General features: G+C 44.3%; 1 protein-coding gene across 1 annotated transcript in view; it reads right to left on the bottom strand.

Annotated features, from left to right (window-relative positions):
* Nucleotides 1-728: 728 nt before the first annotated feature.
* Nucleotides 729-19,041, bottom strand: part of f5 (coagulation factor V) — a 130,503-nt gene continuing 112,190 nt past the window's right edge. The window contains exons 23-25 of the mRNA XM_086006708.1: nt 15,975-16,126; nt 15,009-15,191; nt 729-1,500 (exon numbers count right to left, since the gene is read on the bottom strand). Coding sequence (XP_085862834.1) covers nt 1,354-1,500; nt 15,009-15,191; nt 15,975-16,126 — 482 coding nt within the window. The 3' untranslated portion in view covers nt 729-1,353. The remainder of the gene's footprint in view (nt 1,501-15,008; nt 15,192-15,974; nt 16,127-19,041) is intronic.

Here is a 19,041-nt window from a genome sequence, read left to right as displayed (position 1 = left end):
GATGGTAAGTTTAGTTTTAGACCCTATTTTAAAATTTTTTATTTTTTTCAAAAAATTGATTAATTGTTTAAAACATTTTTTAAAACTTATTTATAGTTATTATAATCAGTGGGATGTTTTTTAAAATTTTATTTAAAGTTAAAGTAGTGTTTTGGCAGCCCATACCTTTCATGAGTTTGACAGCTCTTACTGTCAAACTCATGAATGAGTTTCCCCTCCCCTGATTGGCTGCACAGTGCTCACCTGATCCCAGCCGGCACATCGCACTAACTACGCCGCTGGATCAGGTTAGCACAGCGCGCCGACAGCTGAACCGGGCCTGTGACAGGAAATGCAAGCAGGCCCGGGCTTCAGATGTCGGCACGCAGGGCGAGTGCAGATCGAGGGCTTGCACGCGCGGCAAGCCCCCGATCTAATTTCAGGGCTGATGTGTTTAATAATAAAGAGGGATGTACAGATTAGCAGCACATCTTCACAGTACGTTCTAAGTCTTGCCTTATATATTTAGGTTTAGGGTCATGCTTTAGACATTTTCTCAGGCACAGTGGTGCTAGTTACTCCCATTAACAGTCCGAGTGTCTTACATTTAGACCATGCCCATACTAACTATATGATAGCATAGCCCGGGAGTGCAACAATAGCTTCTGATCTGTACTGGATATTAATGTCTTTCACATGTTCTTCAATCTCCCTGAAGGTAAATATTTGGTGAGATGAGGACAAATACGAATTGTTAAGCTTCTTTATTTCACAGTAAGTGTACAAATAGAACAGTTTATAATCAGACTCACGTAATTCAATTAATATAATTTGTCTTTATACAATACAAAAATAATCAATACACTATACTCCCCCTCCTCTGCTGAGAGGATACTGTAGACCATACTCCCACTGTCTCCCTTCTCTTTTGTCTCATTCTTCTCTCCCTAACCCCATCCCCACTCCTCCTACCCCCTTACTGTTAATACTCTAAACTAAAACTCCAAACAATAGTTGAAAGAAAACCTGTATTTTAAAATATCTACAGACAAATTCTAAAGTACTATACATTGATGCATTTTACGTAACTTTATTTTAAAAATCTTTTGGCAAAAACAACAGACTATTTAATATATGATTTAGATCCAACCAACATCAGCTGTATTTTGATGCTGAATTATATTGTAATGTTTTATACATTAATCCAAACCAAAATAACTAGTAATAAAATTTACCCTGATTTTTCACATCAGCCTTAATTCAGCCTATGTTGAGTCCCCCCTAAAAAATGCATTGATGATTTTAATTAGAAGTCTTTTTTTGTCTTTTAACAAAAGGTTCTCCTCGCTCCTGCGAATGCCCTTGAAAATATCTTTATTCAAAATCACATCCAATGAATTCTAGTCGAAGTGCAATGCCCTTGTACCAACTTTTCGGAATAATCCGGATATGTTTGGCAGAAATGGGTGGATTGATGTAGTTTTTCTTGTGTCTCGAATAATCAGTGTTTCCTATGAATATCTGTGAATTAAAGACAAAATCAATTTGAAAAAAACAATTTTATTTAAGTATTCTTACACTTAAGTAGGCGGGATACCCTCCTCCTATACTTGAGGCTCTTGCATTTCATTTTTTATTTCCAAATCATCGACTTTTTGGAGAAATATTCAACTGGGTGTTTTTCCTTTTCCTTGTATGAGACCCAACCTTTCAGATCAAATGAGAATTTTAAGATGCTATTAACTGTCAGCAGCCATGGGCTCGACCAACACTGATACTCTGGTGATTGTCATCTTTCTCATTCCTGGATGATGATGTTTTGCTTCCATTCATTTCCTAACTCAGTATTGGCTGATTACAAAGCAAAAGTGAAAAACATATTGATCCTCCAGCTACTGTAAGTGTGTCTCACGGCCTTCACCAGCCTGAGATGTCAGTGTTCGAGTGTGGTGCAATGATCCATAGAAACATAGAAGATAGGAGCAGGAGTACGCCATTCGGCCCCTTGAGCCTGCTCCACCATTTAATGAGATCATGGCTGATCATCCAAATTCAGTACCCTGTCCCTGCTTTCTCCCCATACCCCTTGATCCCTTTAGCCTTAAGAAATATATCTAACTCCTTCTTGAATATATTTAATGAATTGGCCTCAACTGCCTTTTGTGGTAGAGAATTCCACAGGTTCACCACTCTTTGGGTGAAGAAATTCCTCCTCATCTCTGTCCTAAATGGCTTACCCCTTATCTTTAGACTGTGATCCCTAGTTCTGGACTCCCCCACCATCGGGAACATCCTTCCTGCATCTAGTCTGTCTAGTCCTGTTAGAATTTTATAAGTTTCAATGAGATCCCCTCTCATTCTTCTAAACTCCAGCGAATATAAGCCCAATTGACCCAATCTCTCCTCATACGTCATTCCTGCCATCCCAGGTATCAGTCTGGTGAATCTTCGCTGCACTCCCTCCATGGCAAGAACATCCTTCCTCAGATAAGGAGACCAAAACTGCACATAATACTCAAGGTGTGGTCTCACCAAGGCCCTGTACAACTGCAGCAAGACATCCTTGCTCCTGTACTCGAGTCCTCTCGCTATGAAGGCCAACATACCATTTGCCTTCTTAACCGCCTGCTGCACCTGCATGCTTACCTTCAGTGACTGGTGCACAAGGACACCCAGGTCTCGTTGCTCTTCCCCTTCTCTCAATCTATTGCCATTCAGATAATAATCTGCCTTCCTGTTTTTGCCACCAAAGTGGATAACCTCGCTTTTATCCACATTATACTGCATCTGCCATGCATCTGCCCAATCACCCAACCTGTCCAAATCGGTAGTGGGGAAAATGCTAATCCATTATAAAAGATGTAATGCAATACTGGAGTTTCTCGGCATCCTCCTCACAGCACACATGCCCACCCAGCTTTGTGTCGTCTGCAATCTTGGAGATATTACATCTAGTTCCCTCGTCTAGATCATTAATATATTGTGAATAGCTGGGGTCCTAGCACCAATCCCTGCGGTACCCCACTAGTCACTGCCTGCCACTCGGAAAAAGAGCCATTTATTCCAACTCTTTGCTTCCTGTCTGCCAACCAGTTCTCTATCCAAGTCAGTACCTTACCTCCAATCCCATGTGCTTTAAATTTACATGCTAATCTCTTATGCGGGACCTTATCGAAAGTCTTCTGAAAGTCCAAATACACCACATCCACTGGTTCTCCCTTATCTATTCTACCAGTTACATCCTCAAAAAATTCCAGTAGATTAGTCAAGCACGATTTACCTTTTGTAAATCCATGTTGATTTTGTCCGATCCCGTCACTGTTTTCCAAGCGCTCTGCTATTACATCTTTTATAATGGACTCTAGCATTTTCCCCACTACCGATGTCAGGCTTACCGGTTTATAATTCCCCGTTTTCTCTCTACCACCTTTTTTAAATTGTGGGGTTACATTAGCTACCCTCTGTAGTGTATGTGCTTTAAGTCAGAACTACTTTTTACAGCTCCTGTATACTGTAGTACCGGCAGTGACCACACCGGTATATAAGCTGTGCGCATGCCTCTGTACCCCAGTCTAGAGATTACCCTACTCCAGTAAAGACCTGTTATTTGTTTATGTACAGCATCCGTGTAATTATTTCTCCACTGAACCACGGATCTAACACCCTCCAATCCATGGGAACGGTGCCAGAGTCTATAGAATTTTGGAAGATGGCCAGCAATGCATCTACTATTTCTAGGGCCACTTCCTTAAGTACCCTAGGATGTAGATTATCAGGCCCTGGGGATTTATCGGCCTTCAATCCCGTCAATTTCCCTAACACCATTTCCCTACAAATACTGATTTCATTCAGTTCCTCCCTCTCATTAGACCCTATGTTTCCCGACATCTCTGGGAGGTTATTTGTGCCCTCCTTTGTGAAGAGAGAACCAAAGTATGTATTTAATTGAATTGCAAAATACTGCGGATGCTGGAAATCTGAAATAACAACAGAAAATGCTGGAAATACTCAGCAGGCCAGGCAGCATCCGTGGAGAGAGAAACAGAGTTAACGTTTCAGGTCTGGGACCCTTCATCAGAACTGGAAAAAGCTGGAGATGTAACAGATATTAAGCAGGTGCAGAGACCGGGGGGGGTGGCGGGGGGGTTAGGAGGGGAGGAAGGAATTGAAAGAACATCCTGTACTTTTGTAAGAGGCAGGAAAGATAAAATGTTGCAAATGGGAATGGCAAAAATCATACTGCATGAAAAATGGGGGCAGGGATAATTATCTGAAATTGTTGAACTCAATGTTGAGTCCGGGAGGCTGCAAAGTGCCCAATCAAAAGATGAGGTGCTGTTCCTCGAGCTTACGTTGAGCTTCATTGGAACAATGCAATAGCCTGAGGACAGAGAGATCAGAGTGGGAGTGGAGCGGAGAATTAAAGTGACAGGCGACCGGAAGCTCAGGGTCACCTGTACGGACTGAACGGAGGTGTTCCGCAAAGCGGTCCCCCAATCTGCGTTTGGTCTCCCCAATGTAGAGGAGACCGCATCGTGTCTTTGTTCCCCATTATAAATTCCCCTGATTCTGACTGCAAGGGACCAATTCAGGATTTCTCCTAATAATTTAATTCTAAATAAGCAATCTATTACTTTGGTAAAATATTGAAAAATATTACTAATAAAGTTTATTCCTTGCAAATTAGTATTGATATAGCTTAAAGTATACAATTTTTTCCTTTTAATATGCTTTTTCAAATTGAATTATGTAGGTTACCATGGAGAAAATGAATATGATATGATTTACTAGAGGGAAAAGTGATATTAAAGCATAATGAACTAATAGGTTAGTAAGTTCTATGTGGTATAAAAATGATTCTGGCCATATGAAAAATAAAAAATGTTCTATTCCATCTTTTTGAAGAGGCACTAAGATTAACAATTCCACCAACATGCAGTAATTAGTCTGTGTTGCATCATATACCTCAGACAATATTTTTATAAAAACTCACCACAGGACCTTTGGCCAAGAGCATTGACAAGTCTGCATTAGGGATCACTGTACCCCCACTTTCTAATTTAAAAAATGAAAGATAGTCAAGAGAGTGGTTTTATTCCCTGAAAGGACAACAATCCTGAGAAATAGGATTCTGAATTATAGGGTGATTCCAGCCAGCTTGCCTCATTGCTTAGTCGAAGTTTAGGATGGATACAAACTATTTTTATTGCTCTTTTCCCTTGACAATAATCAAACAAAATAGTTCCTCCATATTTCTTTTATTTTCTACAGAATGTGCTAATTCATACTCAGATATAGTTACACAAGCACAGACTGGCAGCTCTCCAGCAACTTGTTCAAGTAGCCAATTTTCATTTGTGAGCCTGTTTGATCATAAGTAGCTTTACAGCCGAACGTGATCTGGTTATCACCAAACATCCACAAAAGTGTACTTACCTGCTGCATGTGATTTACACTTCAGCCCCTTAATGACAAAAATATTCTGCCCTCTGAATAGATAAATGCTACCAAGAATTTTTTAAAATTTTTTAAATGGAGTTAAGGTAGAAAGCAGCCATAATCTGATTGAATGGGGGAGCAGGCTCGGGTGGGGGGGCGGGTGCGTGGTGCTGAATGGCCTACTTCTGTTCCTATGATCTTAAATTAAAGCTATTTAAAGAGGAAACGCATGTTTGGGTACAATGGGGTCGATTTTAGTTCAGGTGTGGGGAATTGGCGGGTTCCCCGAATTTAGTGATTCCGACACGATTGTAAATGGGTCTGTGAGATTGATGCAATTTTAACTCAATTGGCCAATTGATTTCCAGCGTGTGGGAAGCCTTGGCAATTGAGTATTTCCAGTCATAAAGTCGCAGAATATGACGACGTCATCATTGCTGCTGCTCCCAAGGTCCACAGCAAGCCTTGCTTCCTCTGCAGGCTCCCAAACTTCACCATTAAGATGGCACAGGAGACTGCAGGAGCAACGGCCAGTGGGAGGGCCAGATCTGCCCCCAAATTTGATGAGGCTTCACTCCAGGCATTACTGGATGGTGCTAGGGCCCACAGGGAGGCCCTGTTCCCTTCTTCAGGGAGAAAGAGTCCTCCCAGTCAGACTAAGGCTGTGTGGCTACAGGTGGCAGGTCAAGTCAACTCCTTGGGGCTCACACGAAGAACGTGGTTGCAGTGCAGGAAAAGAGAGCTCACAATAAAAGAGAACAAGCGAGGACGGGAGGAGGGCCACCATCATTAGCCCACCTCACCCCCTGGGAGGAGGCGATCCTGGAGATCGTAGGACTGGAGGATGAGGCGCAAGTGGGGGATGGACAGACGGGTGCATCACAGCAAGCTGGTGGCAGAATAGTTTTCCATCTCTCTCATTGACATTGCATGAGTCGCTGATAATGATTCTGAAGCTATAACAGATGGGCCTATGATCATCTGCAATATGCAATGTGCATGTAACCTTGACCTCACATCTCCAACTCTTTCCTTCACTCCCCCACAGGACCATCGAGAGCCCCCATCCCCACTGTCCAGGAGGAAGAGCCCGAGCTTCCAGACTCCTCAGAGGAATCTGCAACCTCTGAGGGCGCAGCGTCATCAGAATTCAGCGCATCCAGTACCAGCGCAGACACTCACACCTCGGTGGGACCTTCGGGACATAGAGCAGTGTTATCACCTGGTGTATCACAGCTCACAAGTGAGCATCAACAGATTGTGGAGACAGGGATAGCAGTGGAGAGTCCTAGTCGGAGGGCGCAGGACTCTGCCAGCTTGGCTCAGCTGCATGTCGACCCTCTGCCTCTGGGTCCATCCATAAGATCAGCGGGACTGGAACTCCAGGAACAGATGCAGGAGTCTCTGGCAGGTTTTGTCTCCAGGGTCGATGTGAGTGTGGAGCGAATGGAGGAGTCCATCACTAACATGAGCAGAGCCTTTGTGGAGGCGTTGGCGCATGAACGCATCACCATGGAAAGGATAAGTCGCCAGGGTATGGAAAACATGGTGAGTGCTCATAATAGAATGACATCTCTTGAGGAGCGATGGGCATCTACTGAACAGAGAAACCAGACCTTCATGGAAGTCCTTCTGAGTAGGACTGCCAGTGCAGATATGGGTCCCCATGGCCCCCTGATGTGCAGCAAGGTGCTCTCAAGCCACTTCCAAGCGCTGGCCCCTTCTGGCCTGTGCAGCTTCAGGTGGGTGAGCAGCAGCTTGGCGCTCCTGCTGGTGCTGCTGCTGTTGGTGCTGCTGTTGGTGCTGGTTCTGCTGGGGCCGCAGCTGGTCTTCTTCCTCATCTAATGCCGCGAAGGAAAGGAAATAAATGGCTCCCATGCTTCTGGTGTATGACTCCGTTGAGGAAGCGCTGAGTGAGGGTGGCGAGAGGGGTCTCGCAGGAGGTCACACTGGAGAAGTGTGTGAGGCTACAACCTTCCACAGGTGTGGCTAGGCCTGGTAAAAGTTCCCCCAGACCTGAGACAACAAAGTCCTGCCACCTGCAAATGATGACTGATCAAATATCCTCTTTAATGTTGGACCTGCAGCTGATAGTCAACAAGCCAATAGTGTTCACGCCAGATTTCACAGGCGTCATCCCCACCAGGCATGTTTTATGTGAGAAAAGGGTTAAACAGGCAAGGGCCTGTTAAAATGGGATTATAAAGGCCAATCAGTGCTGTTTAAGGGCCCTAAAGACCAGTCCCGCCTGTTGCAGGCGGGATTGATTCGGGTCAATCAGACACACTTAGGTTAAAATGGCGTGGAGGCGGGAACCAGGCGGGGGGGTCGCGACCCCTAGGTTTTGCGATTTTAACCCCCCGCACGCCTAAAAGCCCGCCTCACGGCCCAATGAAAATCAAGGCCAATGAGTTTTAAATGAAGTGTATAATAATCTGGGATGTTATGATTAAGGTTATCCACCAGGTGGTGTTGTAGCCAATGCTGCTGCTAAGGTCAGAGGTTTGCTTCCTGTCAAGGTCAGCAAAGGTGAAATGCCAGGATGGAGGCATGATGTTTGTTACTCTGTTTGTTAATAAAGTACTCATGCTAATTCTACGATATTGCCTCTTCGAGTCCTTGTCTCACTACATGGATTTATCACATTTGGCGACGAGGTAACTAAAGGACCCTGAATAAAGAAGAAAAGTCTGCCAGGACGTTTAAACAACAAAATTACGAGCTACGGTTAGCTACCAGCTGGAAGAGAGCATGGCTGCCACGGTAGGAATGGTTTCCGCTTTTGATAGTCAAGCACAAACCTGGGAGGAATACTGTGAAGTGTTGGGTTATTTTTTCGAAGCAAATGAAATAAATGAGGCCGGAAAAAGGAAAGCCATTCGGCTTAGTTCGGTGGGAAGCCAAACCTACAGTTTGATGAAGAATCTGCTCAGTCCTGAAAAGCCTGGAGACAAATCATTTGTTGAATTAGTGGCTTTGTTAAAAGAACATTTCAACCCTAAGCTTCGTGAGATTGTACAGCGGTTCAACAGGAAAGAGGAAGAGAGCGTAATGTACTATGTAGCGGTGTTGCGTAAATTAGCACAAGATTGCAATTATGGGAACAACCTGAAGGAAATGCTGCGAGATAGGCTAGTTTGCAGAATTATGGACGACCGAATGCAGCGTAGATTATTATCCGAGACTGGGCTTACTTATGAAAAAGCATTGGAACTTGCTCAAGCCATAGAGACAGCGAACTGAGATGTAAAAGAAATACAGGGTTCAGACAGAGCTAATGCTATGCAAGTTGCAGGTCAGGTTGTTGTGCACAAGTTGAACATGCATCAGAAACCACAACGTGAGCATGTGAAGGCATGTTATAGGTGCAAGGGTGATCACCTGGCGAGTGAATGCCGGTTTCTGGAGGAAAAGTGCTACAAGTGTGGGAAACAAGGACACATAAAATGAGCTTGCAGGGCGAAATCACCTGTGGAGGAATCCAAACCAAAAGGGGGAGGACAGCAAAACCAAGGGAAAGAAGTGAAAAAACATGGAGCACACCACATCAGCGGGGAAGCTGAGGAAGAAGAGGACATGTTCATAATGTATAGCATGTTAGAGAACATTCCAAAAGTGTCTCCTATCACATTGTAACTGACAGTAAATGACTCTAAGGTGAACTTTGAAGTGGATACAGGGTGCGGCGTGACCATAATGAACAAGGCAGAGTACTCAAAATTGTGGAACTGTGCAAAAGTTCCAGAGTTAAAGCCTTGCTCCCTGCATATTAAAACATATATAGGTGAACGAGTAGCGATATTAGGTACAGCTAATGTAACTGTACAACACAGGGACACAGTGGAACAGCTACCTGTAGTTATAGTATCGGGTACCAGACCAAACCTGTTAGGTCGAGGCTGGATAAAAGAACTTAAATTAGACTGGGGAGCAGTACATCAAATAGATGCGGGCAAACAGTTGACTTTGCAAGAAGTGTTGAGTGAACATGAGAATGTGTTCAAGGAGGGACTTGGCACATTTAATGGCCCCCCAGCTAAGATTTATGTAGACAAGGAGGCACCGCCAAGGTTTTTTAAACAACGACCTGCGCCTTATGCCATGAAGCCAAAGGTAGAGGCTGAGCTTGACCGTCTAGTGAGAGAGAACATACTGGAGCCAGTGAAATGTTCAGAATGGGCAGCTCCCATAGTACCTGTTTTAAAACCGGACAATTCAGTAAGACTCTGTGGAGACTATAAATTGACAGTCAATCGGGTGTCCAAACTAGAGCAGTATCCGATTCCCAAAACAGAGGATCTCTTTGCAAACCTGGCTGGAGGAAAGAAATTCACAAAGTTGGATATGAGTCATGCCTACTTGCAGATTACACTGGATGATGAATCAAAGAAGTATGTCACCATAAATACACACAAGGGCTTGTTTACATATAACCGCTTACCGTTTGGTGTCTCATCTAGACCAGCTATCTTCCAGAGGACAATCGAAGGTGTACTGCAAGGGATTCCACATATTTCCATCTATCTGGATGACATTCTGGTGACAGGAAGAACCGACCAGGAGCATCTGAGCACTCTGAGAGAGGTACTACAGAGATTGGAGAGGGCAGGGTTCCGGCTCAAGAGGAGTAAGTGCACTTTCCTGGGGAATGAGGCAGTGTTCCTGGGACACAGAGTGGACGCCACCGGGCTCCATCCACTCAAGGAGAAGGTACAAGCACTGCAGGACGCCCCTGCTCCTACCAATGTGGCGGAGTTAAAAGCTTACCTGGGACTGCTGAACTATTATAACAGGTTTTTACCAAACTTGTCAACTGTGTTAGCACCTCTTCACAAACTACTGTGCAAGGAGACACAGTGGCAGTGGGGAGAGGAGCAGGGGGTTTCATTTGAACAGTCCAAGAAACTGATGCTGTCGTCGGATGTGCTGGTTCACTACAATGCAGAGAAAGACATCATTCTCTCTTGTGACGCTTCACCTTACGGGGTGGGGGCAGTTCTTTCACACTGCATGGAAGATGGAACTGAAAGACCAATAGGGTTTATGTCCCGAACTCTAACACCAGCGGAAAAAAACTATTCCCAGTTAGACAAAGAGGGGTTAGCAGTAATGTTTGGGTTACAGAGGTTCCACAAGTACATATATGGCAGGAAGTTCACCATATGCACCGATCATAAACCTCTTCTCTCTCTTTTCAATGAAATGAAAGCAGTTCCACAGATGGTGTCACCCCGGATCCAGAGGTGGGCAGTGACGTTGAGGGCATATGAGTATGTCATCGTCTACAAGGCGGGCAAGTACCATGGGAACGCAGATGCCTTGAGCCATCTTCCACGGCCAGGCACACCTATCCGTGCAGCTCCAGAGGACAGAGTTTTGATGTTGGAGGACACTGACACGGCACTTGTGACTGCAGAGCAAGTAAGAACATGGACAGGTAAAGATCCAGTACTGTCTAGAGTTCGAGAATATGTGGTGAGGGGATGGCCACAGCATCCGGAAAGGGCTGACTTCACACCCTACAGTGTCAGGAAAACAGAGCTGAGTGTGCAGGATGGTTGCGTGTTGTGGGGAGCATGAGTGATTATTCCACAGCCAGCACGACAGTCTATCCTAGAGCAACTACATCAGTGTCATCCTGGGGTCTCGCGTATGAAAGCCTTGGCTAGGAGTTACTTGTGGTGGCCAAAGCTAGATGAGGAGATAGAAAATCTAGTCAAGACATGCAGCACTTGTCAGGAACACCAGAAGGCACCAGCAGCGGCTCCGCTCCACCCCAGGGAGTGGCCGGATAAACCATAGAGAAGATTGTACTTAGATTATGCGGGTCCATTCATGGGGAAGATGTTCCTCATAATCATTGATGCACATTCCAAATGGATGGATGTTTATCCTGTAAATTCTGCTTCTGCCACTACTACTATAGACTGCCTGCGTCGGAGCTTCAGTAATCAAGGGCTACCGGAGATCGTGGTGAGTGATAATGCCACTTGTTTTGTGAGTAGAGACAAAAGAGTTCTTGAGAAAAAATGGCATAGTGCAGGTGACCTCGGCTCCATAGCACTCGTCCTCGAATAGACTTGCGGAGAGAGCCGTACAAACATTTAAGGAGATGATGAAAAAAAGTGCAGAAGGGAGTTTAGCAGCCAAAGTGTCACGGGTTCTGTTCAGCTACAGAATAACACCTCAATCCACCACAGGACTCTCTCCTGCCGAGATGTTATTAGGTCGTAGACTACGCTCCACTCTTGACCTTGTCCACCCAGACCTAAAAAGGAAAATGGAAAACAGACAAAACAAACAAAAAGAGAACCATGACAAAAGAACAAAGAGCCGAAGTTTTGGAGAAGGAGATGCGGTCCTTACCAGGAATTTCAGTTATGGACCAAAGTGGATTCCTGGCTTCATAGACTCAATGACTGGTCCCGTATCATACAAGGTCATGTTGGGAGATGGTAGGGTAGTACGCAGACATGTAGATCAGATACTTCCCAGACAAGGGGAAATTGAAATGAAGGTTCCAGATGCAATGACTGAAGACAGGGTTGCCCCCAGTTATCCAAGTGCATCTGTGGTGCCACCACCAGGGACAGAGCCAATTCCACAGGAACCTATTCGTCAAGAGGAAACCATCGTTGCAGAGTCAGATACTCTGAGCACTGCTCAGGAGCAGCTGGTGGCTTCACCACAAACAAGCAGGGACTTTACTGTTAGACATTCACAAAGGACTCGCAAGCCACCAGAGAGATTGATACTGAACTGTTAGATTCGTCAAGTATGGAACATGATGAATGGAGACTCCTTATGTGACCCTCAGGAATGGTTGTTTGTTAAGAAATTCATACTGAAATCTTAAGGGAGGAGGGATATAGTAATCTGGGAGGTTATGATTAAGGTTATCCACCAGGTGGTGCTGTAGCCAATGCTGCTGCTAAGGTCAGAGGTTTGTTTCCTGTCAAGGTCAGCAAAGGTGAAATGCCAGGATGCAGGCATGATGTTTGTTACTCTGTTTGTTAATAAAGTACTCGTGCTAATTCTACGATATCGCCTCTTCGAGTCCTTGTCTCACTACATGGATTTATCACAAAGTGAAACCAAGCATGTCATTTTGAAAGTTTAATTTGGCAATATATATGACGCCACAGACTAATACAAACATACGTTTAAGTATTGCACTTTCTAAGCTAATTGTAGACAGTCATGTAGATTTATTGCGAAATGCTTATTTTTAAATAATTAAAATGACACACCAAAGCTTTATCTGATTATACCTATTTTATATTACAGAGACTGGGGCAGGATTTTCCCTGCAGAGGTGGGATGGCGGTGGGTTCCGGTCCCGCTCCCGTCTGCAGCTGCTCTCTGAAAATGATTTTCCGTAGATTGGCCTTGTTAAGCCCGCCCTGTGGGGTTCCTGGCCAATTAACAGGAAGCGGGTCTGATGACGTCATTTGATGACGTGTCATCAACCGGTTTCCTTAAAGGGACCACGGCCGCATTGATTTTGACAGTTGTTCTGTCAGTGTTCTGCAACATTGAGGTGCTGCAAACACTGACGAGCACTGCACAAAGGTGCACATCTGCACCCTGTATATGCTTATGGAGGGAGTCACAGCATGCAGGGAGGTTCTCTTCCCTTCCCATGGGCGGAAGAGACTACCCCAAGAGACCAATGCAGCCTGGTTGCACATTGCACAGGAGGGCAAAAGCAGGGATGTCGTCAGGAATACCTGGCTGCAGTGGTGCAAACCTTTCAATAATCTCAATGGATCACGAAACGATACTGCAAAGCCACACTCAACCTCATCCTGCTGTGCCACTCATCACATACCCATCACTCTGCCTTCCCTACCCTACTCCTGCACATCCTTACTCACACCAACTTACCTTGCACCTCCACCCATCCCTTTCTATCTATATTATCACTTCCCCATCTCACTAGTCACCCCTCACACTCACCCTCACTCTAGTGTAATCATACCAACTGACAACACACAAGGGTAGCCACTTGAGTGTTTTATGCAATGTTCGTGTGAAGTTTCTGTTAATGTGCTGTCAAGCATTGAAATCTTTATTTTCAACACTTTGCATTCTTGGACAGATTTGTGTGCACCTTTGGAAGTGGCTTAGTGAGTTGCAGTGAATGGTGAGACATAACGGTACCCCCTGCAATGGCGATGAGTGTGAAAGAAATGGCTTGGACATTGTAGGGATGTTTTATGGTGTTGGTGTGGGCTGGTGCTAACCTGGCGCATTATGTGGCAGCCAAGGTGTACAGCATCAAGTGAGGTAAATCTGGCAATGGTGTGGCCATCCCTAGCCTCCCGGGCAGCTATATGGTCGGGTGCTGATGCCCTCTGTCCTGTGCAGCATCAGTTGATTGTGCAGATGATAGGTGTGGTTCTTGATGATGTTGGTATGCCTGGTGATGTTGGTGTTGGGACTGATCGTAGAGGGATTCAGAGGACCAAGGTGAGAGTTTTTCAAGGGCACCGATGTTGCTGGAATAAATGGCAGCTGAAGTTAAGATGGCAGAAGCAATCTGTCAATGGTGAGAGAGCTTGCTCCAGGATGTGACAGTGTATATAGAGTTAACACCACACACTTACAGCCTCCAGACAGATCAAATGTGTCATCCAAATCCTGAAATCAGACCCCTCTGACATTTGAAAGTGAACAGATGTGAGTGTTCAACTTTTATACTGCAGTTGCAGCTGTGAACTATTCAGCTGGTTGGAAGACCCGACACACTCAGCTGGCGTGTTTGCCGAACGATGTGAAACGCGTAGAAAATGTGTGAAAATGGAATAAGCCTGGCCGACTAGCATTTGTTAACTCCCTTAATGCCTCTCCCACCGCTTAATGTCGGGTCTGGTCTGAAGGCGCCAACCCGACACTTTGGAAACTGGCGTGGAGGTGGGTTCGCGGCTGGTTCCCAACCTGCCGCCAATCTTTTTGAATTTAACACCTGACTCGCCTTCGAACCCGCCCTCTGAGCGCCGGCAAAATCGCAGCCTAGCTTTTCGTAACAGCCTCTCCTGTTGCTCATTGACAAGGATATTGAGGCTTTATAGAGGGTATAATGCAAATTCACTAGGATGCTGCCTGGTATGAAGAAATAAACAGAAAGAACGCAGATTACGGGGTAATATGATAGAAGTGTTTAAAATTATAAAACGATGGATAGACAGAAGCAGACTGTTTCCAGTAGTTGAGGAATCTAGAATGAGGAGCTATAGATACAAGATTAAATGTAAGAGATATAAAACAGAGCAAGGAAAACGTCTTTGCATAGAGACTCATGAGGCTGTGGAATTCACTTCCAGGCTTAGTGGTTGAGGCAGAACCAATGTCAGCATTCAAGATTAGATTGGATAGGTGGCTGAAGAAAAATGAGATGAAGGGATATGGGAACAAGGTAGGTAAACATGGTTAGGGTTATTTGCTCAAGTGGAGGATAAACACCGACAAGGACTGGATGGGCCAAATGGCCTGTTTCTGTGTTTCTATGTAATGTCACACCAGCACTGACAAAACAGACATAAAATTCTCACCTTTCCCTCACAACATTCAACAAGTTATGTTCCTACCTTTTCATCCACATTTGACCGATCTGTATATGGTAGCCATATTTCTCCATCTTTGCTAAAATGCACAGCATAGGTTTGCACAAACATTGCAATGGTGAAGGACTTGGCCCCTTGTGTAATAATGCCACTTATCATCTTTTTCTTCAGAAAGTCAACCTGAAGCCATTGGTTTACGTCTTGTTCCTGGGTCAAAAATGCGATATTCAGTTTTTTTAGGGAAATGGCAGAACTCTGAAATTTAGGTAATTTTATACTTTATATTAAAATTTCTTGTGTTATCTATATCATGACATTAAGTTTGTGTATCACTCTTTCCTGTATCACTCTTCCCTCCTGAACCCCATCCCCACTCCTTTTGAGTTTGTGCCATCCAATGTGAAAACGATGAAGGTGTTTGAACTGGCAAACAATGCTTTCAGTGGTTTTATGCATCAGTGGACTGAAGACTGACTGATATGACACATTACCAAGGATAGCTTGGAAGGATATGGTTGTGTAAAAGATTTATGCTGTGGTGACCTTCACAACTATGTCGCGCTGCAGAATTCGACTTTGCGGCATCTGCTTTGGACCTGGCAAACATGCAAAACACAATTTCTTCCCCATGGTGAGAAACCTGTAAAAGGGGCAGGAGACAACTGTGGCCTTTTTTTCTGCTGGGAGCTAGAGGGATAGTTACTGTCGGAGCTTAGCGGACCCATAATATAAAACAACATCTCCAACTCATCCTAAGCAGTAAGACAGATGACCCACTACGCCGATGATATATAAAATTTGTGCTGAATCTCAGCACTGAATTTTAATATTAGATACTAACATTTGTTAATAAACATAATATAAATCTAAAGTTGAGTTCTTAGTATTATCAAAATGTGTTAACTTATTACTTAGATGAGTTCATTTTAATATAAATTAGTCATTTAGTGCCTAGACAGATAAACAATTGAAGCTCTTTTTCCTGCATACATTTGATTGCCACGCATTAGTTCTGCCTTGTAGATCCAGACGTGCGAGTGATGGTATCCAAGAACCCCACCAATATGAGCTCAGGAAGGATGAAGCAGTTATCTGATCAGCTGTAATACTTCCATTCTCCATTCCCAGGGGTTGTGAGCAGTCTGAAAAACAGCAAAGAGTCATGTGTGTATAAACAAAACCAAAACTCTGCAGTCTACATTCCACTAATTTTAGTGAAAAAGTACATTGCACTATATACTCATTTTCTCTTTCAGTAAAATGAATGAAGAGATGAAACTATTGCCCTATATTCTCCCCTTCCATGGTCTGGTGTGCATCGTTTGTAGCTGAAAGATGATGGTCACATGAGAGCCAGCAAGGATTTGTTAAAGGCAAATCATGTTTGACTAACTTGACTGAGTTCTTTGATGAAGTAACGGAGAGGGTTGATGAAAGTCGTGTGGTTGATTTATATATGGACTTTCAAAAGGCGCTAGATTAAGTACCACATAATAGACATTTGCAAAATTGAAGCCCATGGGATTAAAGGGGCAGTGATTGCGTGGATACAAAATTGGCTAAGAGACTGAAAGCAGTGAGTAGCGGGGAACAGTTGTTTTTCAGACTGGAGGGAAGTATACAGTGTTGTTTCCCCAGGGGTCAGTATTAGGACCACTGCTCTTTTTGATATGTATTAATGATCTAGACTTGGGTATACAGGGCATAATTTCAAAGTTTGCAGAAAACATGAAACTGGGAAATGTAGTTAACAGTGAGGAGGATAGTAACAGACTTCAGGAGGACATAGACAGACTGGTGAAATGGGCAGGCACATTGCAGATGAAATTTAATGGAGAGAAGTGTGAAATTATGCCTTTTGGTAGGAACAATGAGTAGAAGCAATATAAACTAAATGGTAACATTTTAAAGGGTGTGCAGGAACAGGGAGACCTCAGGGTGTATGTACACAAGTATTTGAAGATGGCAGGACAAGCTGAGAAGGCTGTTAAAAAATCATAGCGGATCCTTGGCTTTATAAACAAAGGGATAGGGGTTGATTTTCAGTGTGCCGTGAGGCGGGCTTTTAGGCGTGCGGGGGGCAAAAATCCCGAATTTGGGGGTCCCGACACCATCCCGCCCAAAACCCGCCTCCACATAAGTTTCAAAGGAGGCGGGTACCTGCCCCACACTGGGACCCGCCAACCCGAGGCGGGAAGGGATTAGTGCCAATTAACTGCCTGTTAACAGATAGTTAACAGGCAGTTTTTAGCCTAATCCCTATTTTGAGGGGTGTCGTGTGGGATTCCCGACGGCTCCAAACCACGCCAGGTTAGAGCAGGCGGGCCGTCAGGTTGAAGGACTTGGAGGGGTCGCGGTGTCGGCGTTCAGGTGAGTGATGGGTGCATGAGTGCAAAGGTAAGTGTGTTTGGTGTGTCTAAAGTGTGTAAAGAAGTTTAAATTACCTGTACTTACCGTAACAGCCTTTCTTCCTCTAGGTTTCGGGAGTCCATCACTCAGCCGGCACTGAAAGCAAAATGGTTGCGAGCTGTCAAAAGTGACAGCCTTCAGCTTTCATTGCCAGTGAGATTTCTAACTGAGTCTGTGGAGAAGGACTCAGGTTAGAAGTCAGACTGTCAGTGTTTGACAGCTTCAAACAGCTGTGAAACACTGCTTTTCATCTGTCAAGACGTCTGGGCGGGCTCAACAAGGTCAATCAAGGGAAAATCGCGTGGATTGGCCGCATCTCGATGTAGGCGGGACTAAAACCCGAAAGTTGCAGTCCCGCCTCCTTCCCGACTGCTGAATGAAAATCGACCCCATAGAGTACAAAAGCAAGGAAGTTATGCTAAACCTTTATAAATCACTGGTTAGGCCCCAGTATTGTCCAATTATAGGCACCACACCTTAGGAAGGATGTCAAAGCCTTAGAGAGGGTGCAGAAGAGATTTATTTAGAATGGTACCAGTGATGCGGGACTTCAGTTACATGGAGAGACTAGAGAAGCTGGGGTGTTCTCCTTAGAGCAGAGAGGGTTAAGGGTTGATTTGATAGAGGTGTTCAAAATCATGAAGGGTTTTGATAGAGTAAATAAGGAGAAACTGTTTCTAGCGGCGGATGGGTCAGTAACCAGAGGGCACAGATTTAAGGCAAATGAACCAGAGGCGAGATGAGGAGAATGTTCTTTACGCAGCGAGTTGTTGTGATCTGGAATGCACTGCCTGAAATGGTGGTGGAAGCAAATTCAATAATAACTTTCAAAAGTGAATTGGATAAATACTTGAAGGGGAAATATTTGTAGGGCTATGGGGAAAGGGCTGTGGAATCAGACTAATTGGATAGCTCTTTCAAAGAGCCAGCACAGGCACGATGGGCTGAATGGCCTCCTGTTGTACTGTATCATTGTATGATTCTATGATGAGATATTCTCCTAGCCATCCACCAATAACACTTTGAACTGGCTGCAAAAAAGTACACAAGGGGATCTCAACACTTATGCGAGAATGGTCCACAGTGAATCTGCTTCTGATTTTCCCTCTCTCTGTGGTCAAAGTGTCTGGCTTCCACTATTAGAAAGAACAATGACACTAAAGACTGACAAATCCCCAGGACCTGATGGTTTCCACCCCAGGGTTTTAATGGAAGTAGGTGAGAAAATTGCAGATGCGTTAGCCATAATTTTCCAAAGTTCTTCTGATTCAGGAATTATCCCTTTAGATTGAAAAATTGCAAATGTAATTCCATTAGTTAAGAAAGGTGAGAGAGAGAAACCAAGAAATTATAGACCTGTTAATCTAACATCTGTTGTGGGGAAGTTATTGGAATCTATAATTAAGGACTGAGTGACTGAGCATTTAGAGAAATTTGATCTGATTAGAGAGAGCCAACATGGATTTGTAAAGGGTAGGTCACATCTAACGAACCTAAATGAATTTTTTGAGGAAGTAACTAAAGTAGTAGACAGGGGAATGTCTGTGGATATAGTTTATTTAGACTTCCAGAAGGCATTCAATAAGGTTCTATGGCCCAGTAATTCGGGTCCCAACGCGTGAGTAAGCACCGTGTACTCACGTGGGCC

The sequence above is a fragment of the Somniosus microcephalus genome, chromosome 14, assembly GCF_052327205.1.
Source record: "Somniosus microcephalus isolate GS21.2 chromosome 14, FLI_Smic_1.0, whole genome shotgun sequence".
Lineage (NCBI taxonomy): Eukaryota > Metazoa > Chordata > Chondrichthyes > Squaliformes > Somniosidae > Somniosus > Somniosus microcephalus.
This window is presented reverse-complemented; position numbering and strand designations above follow the sequence as displayed.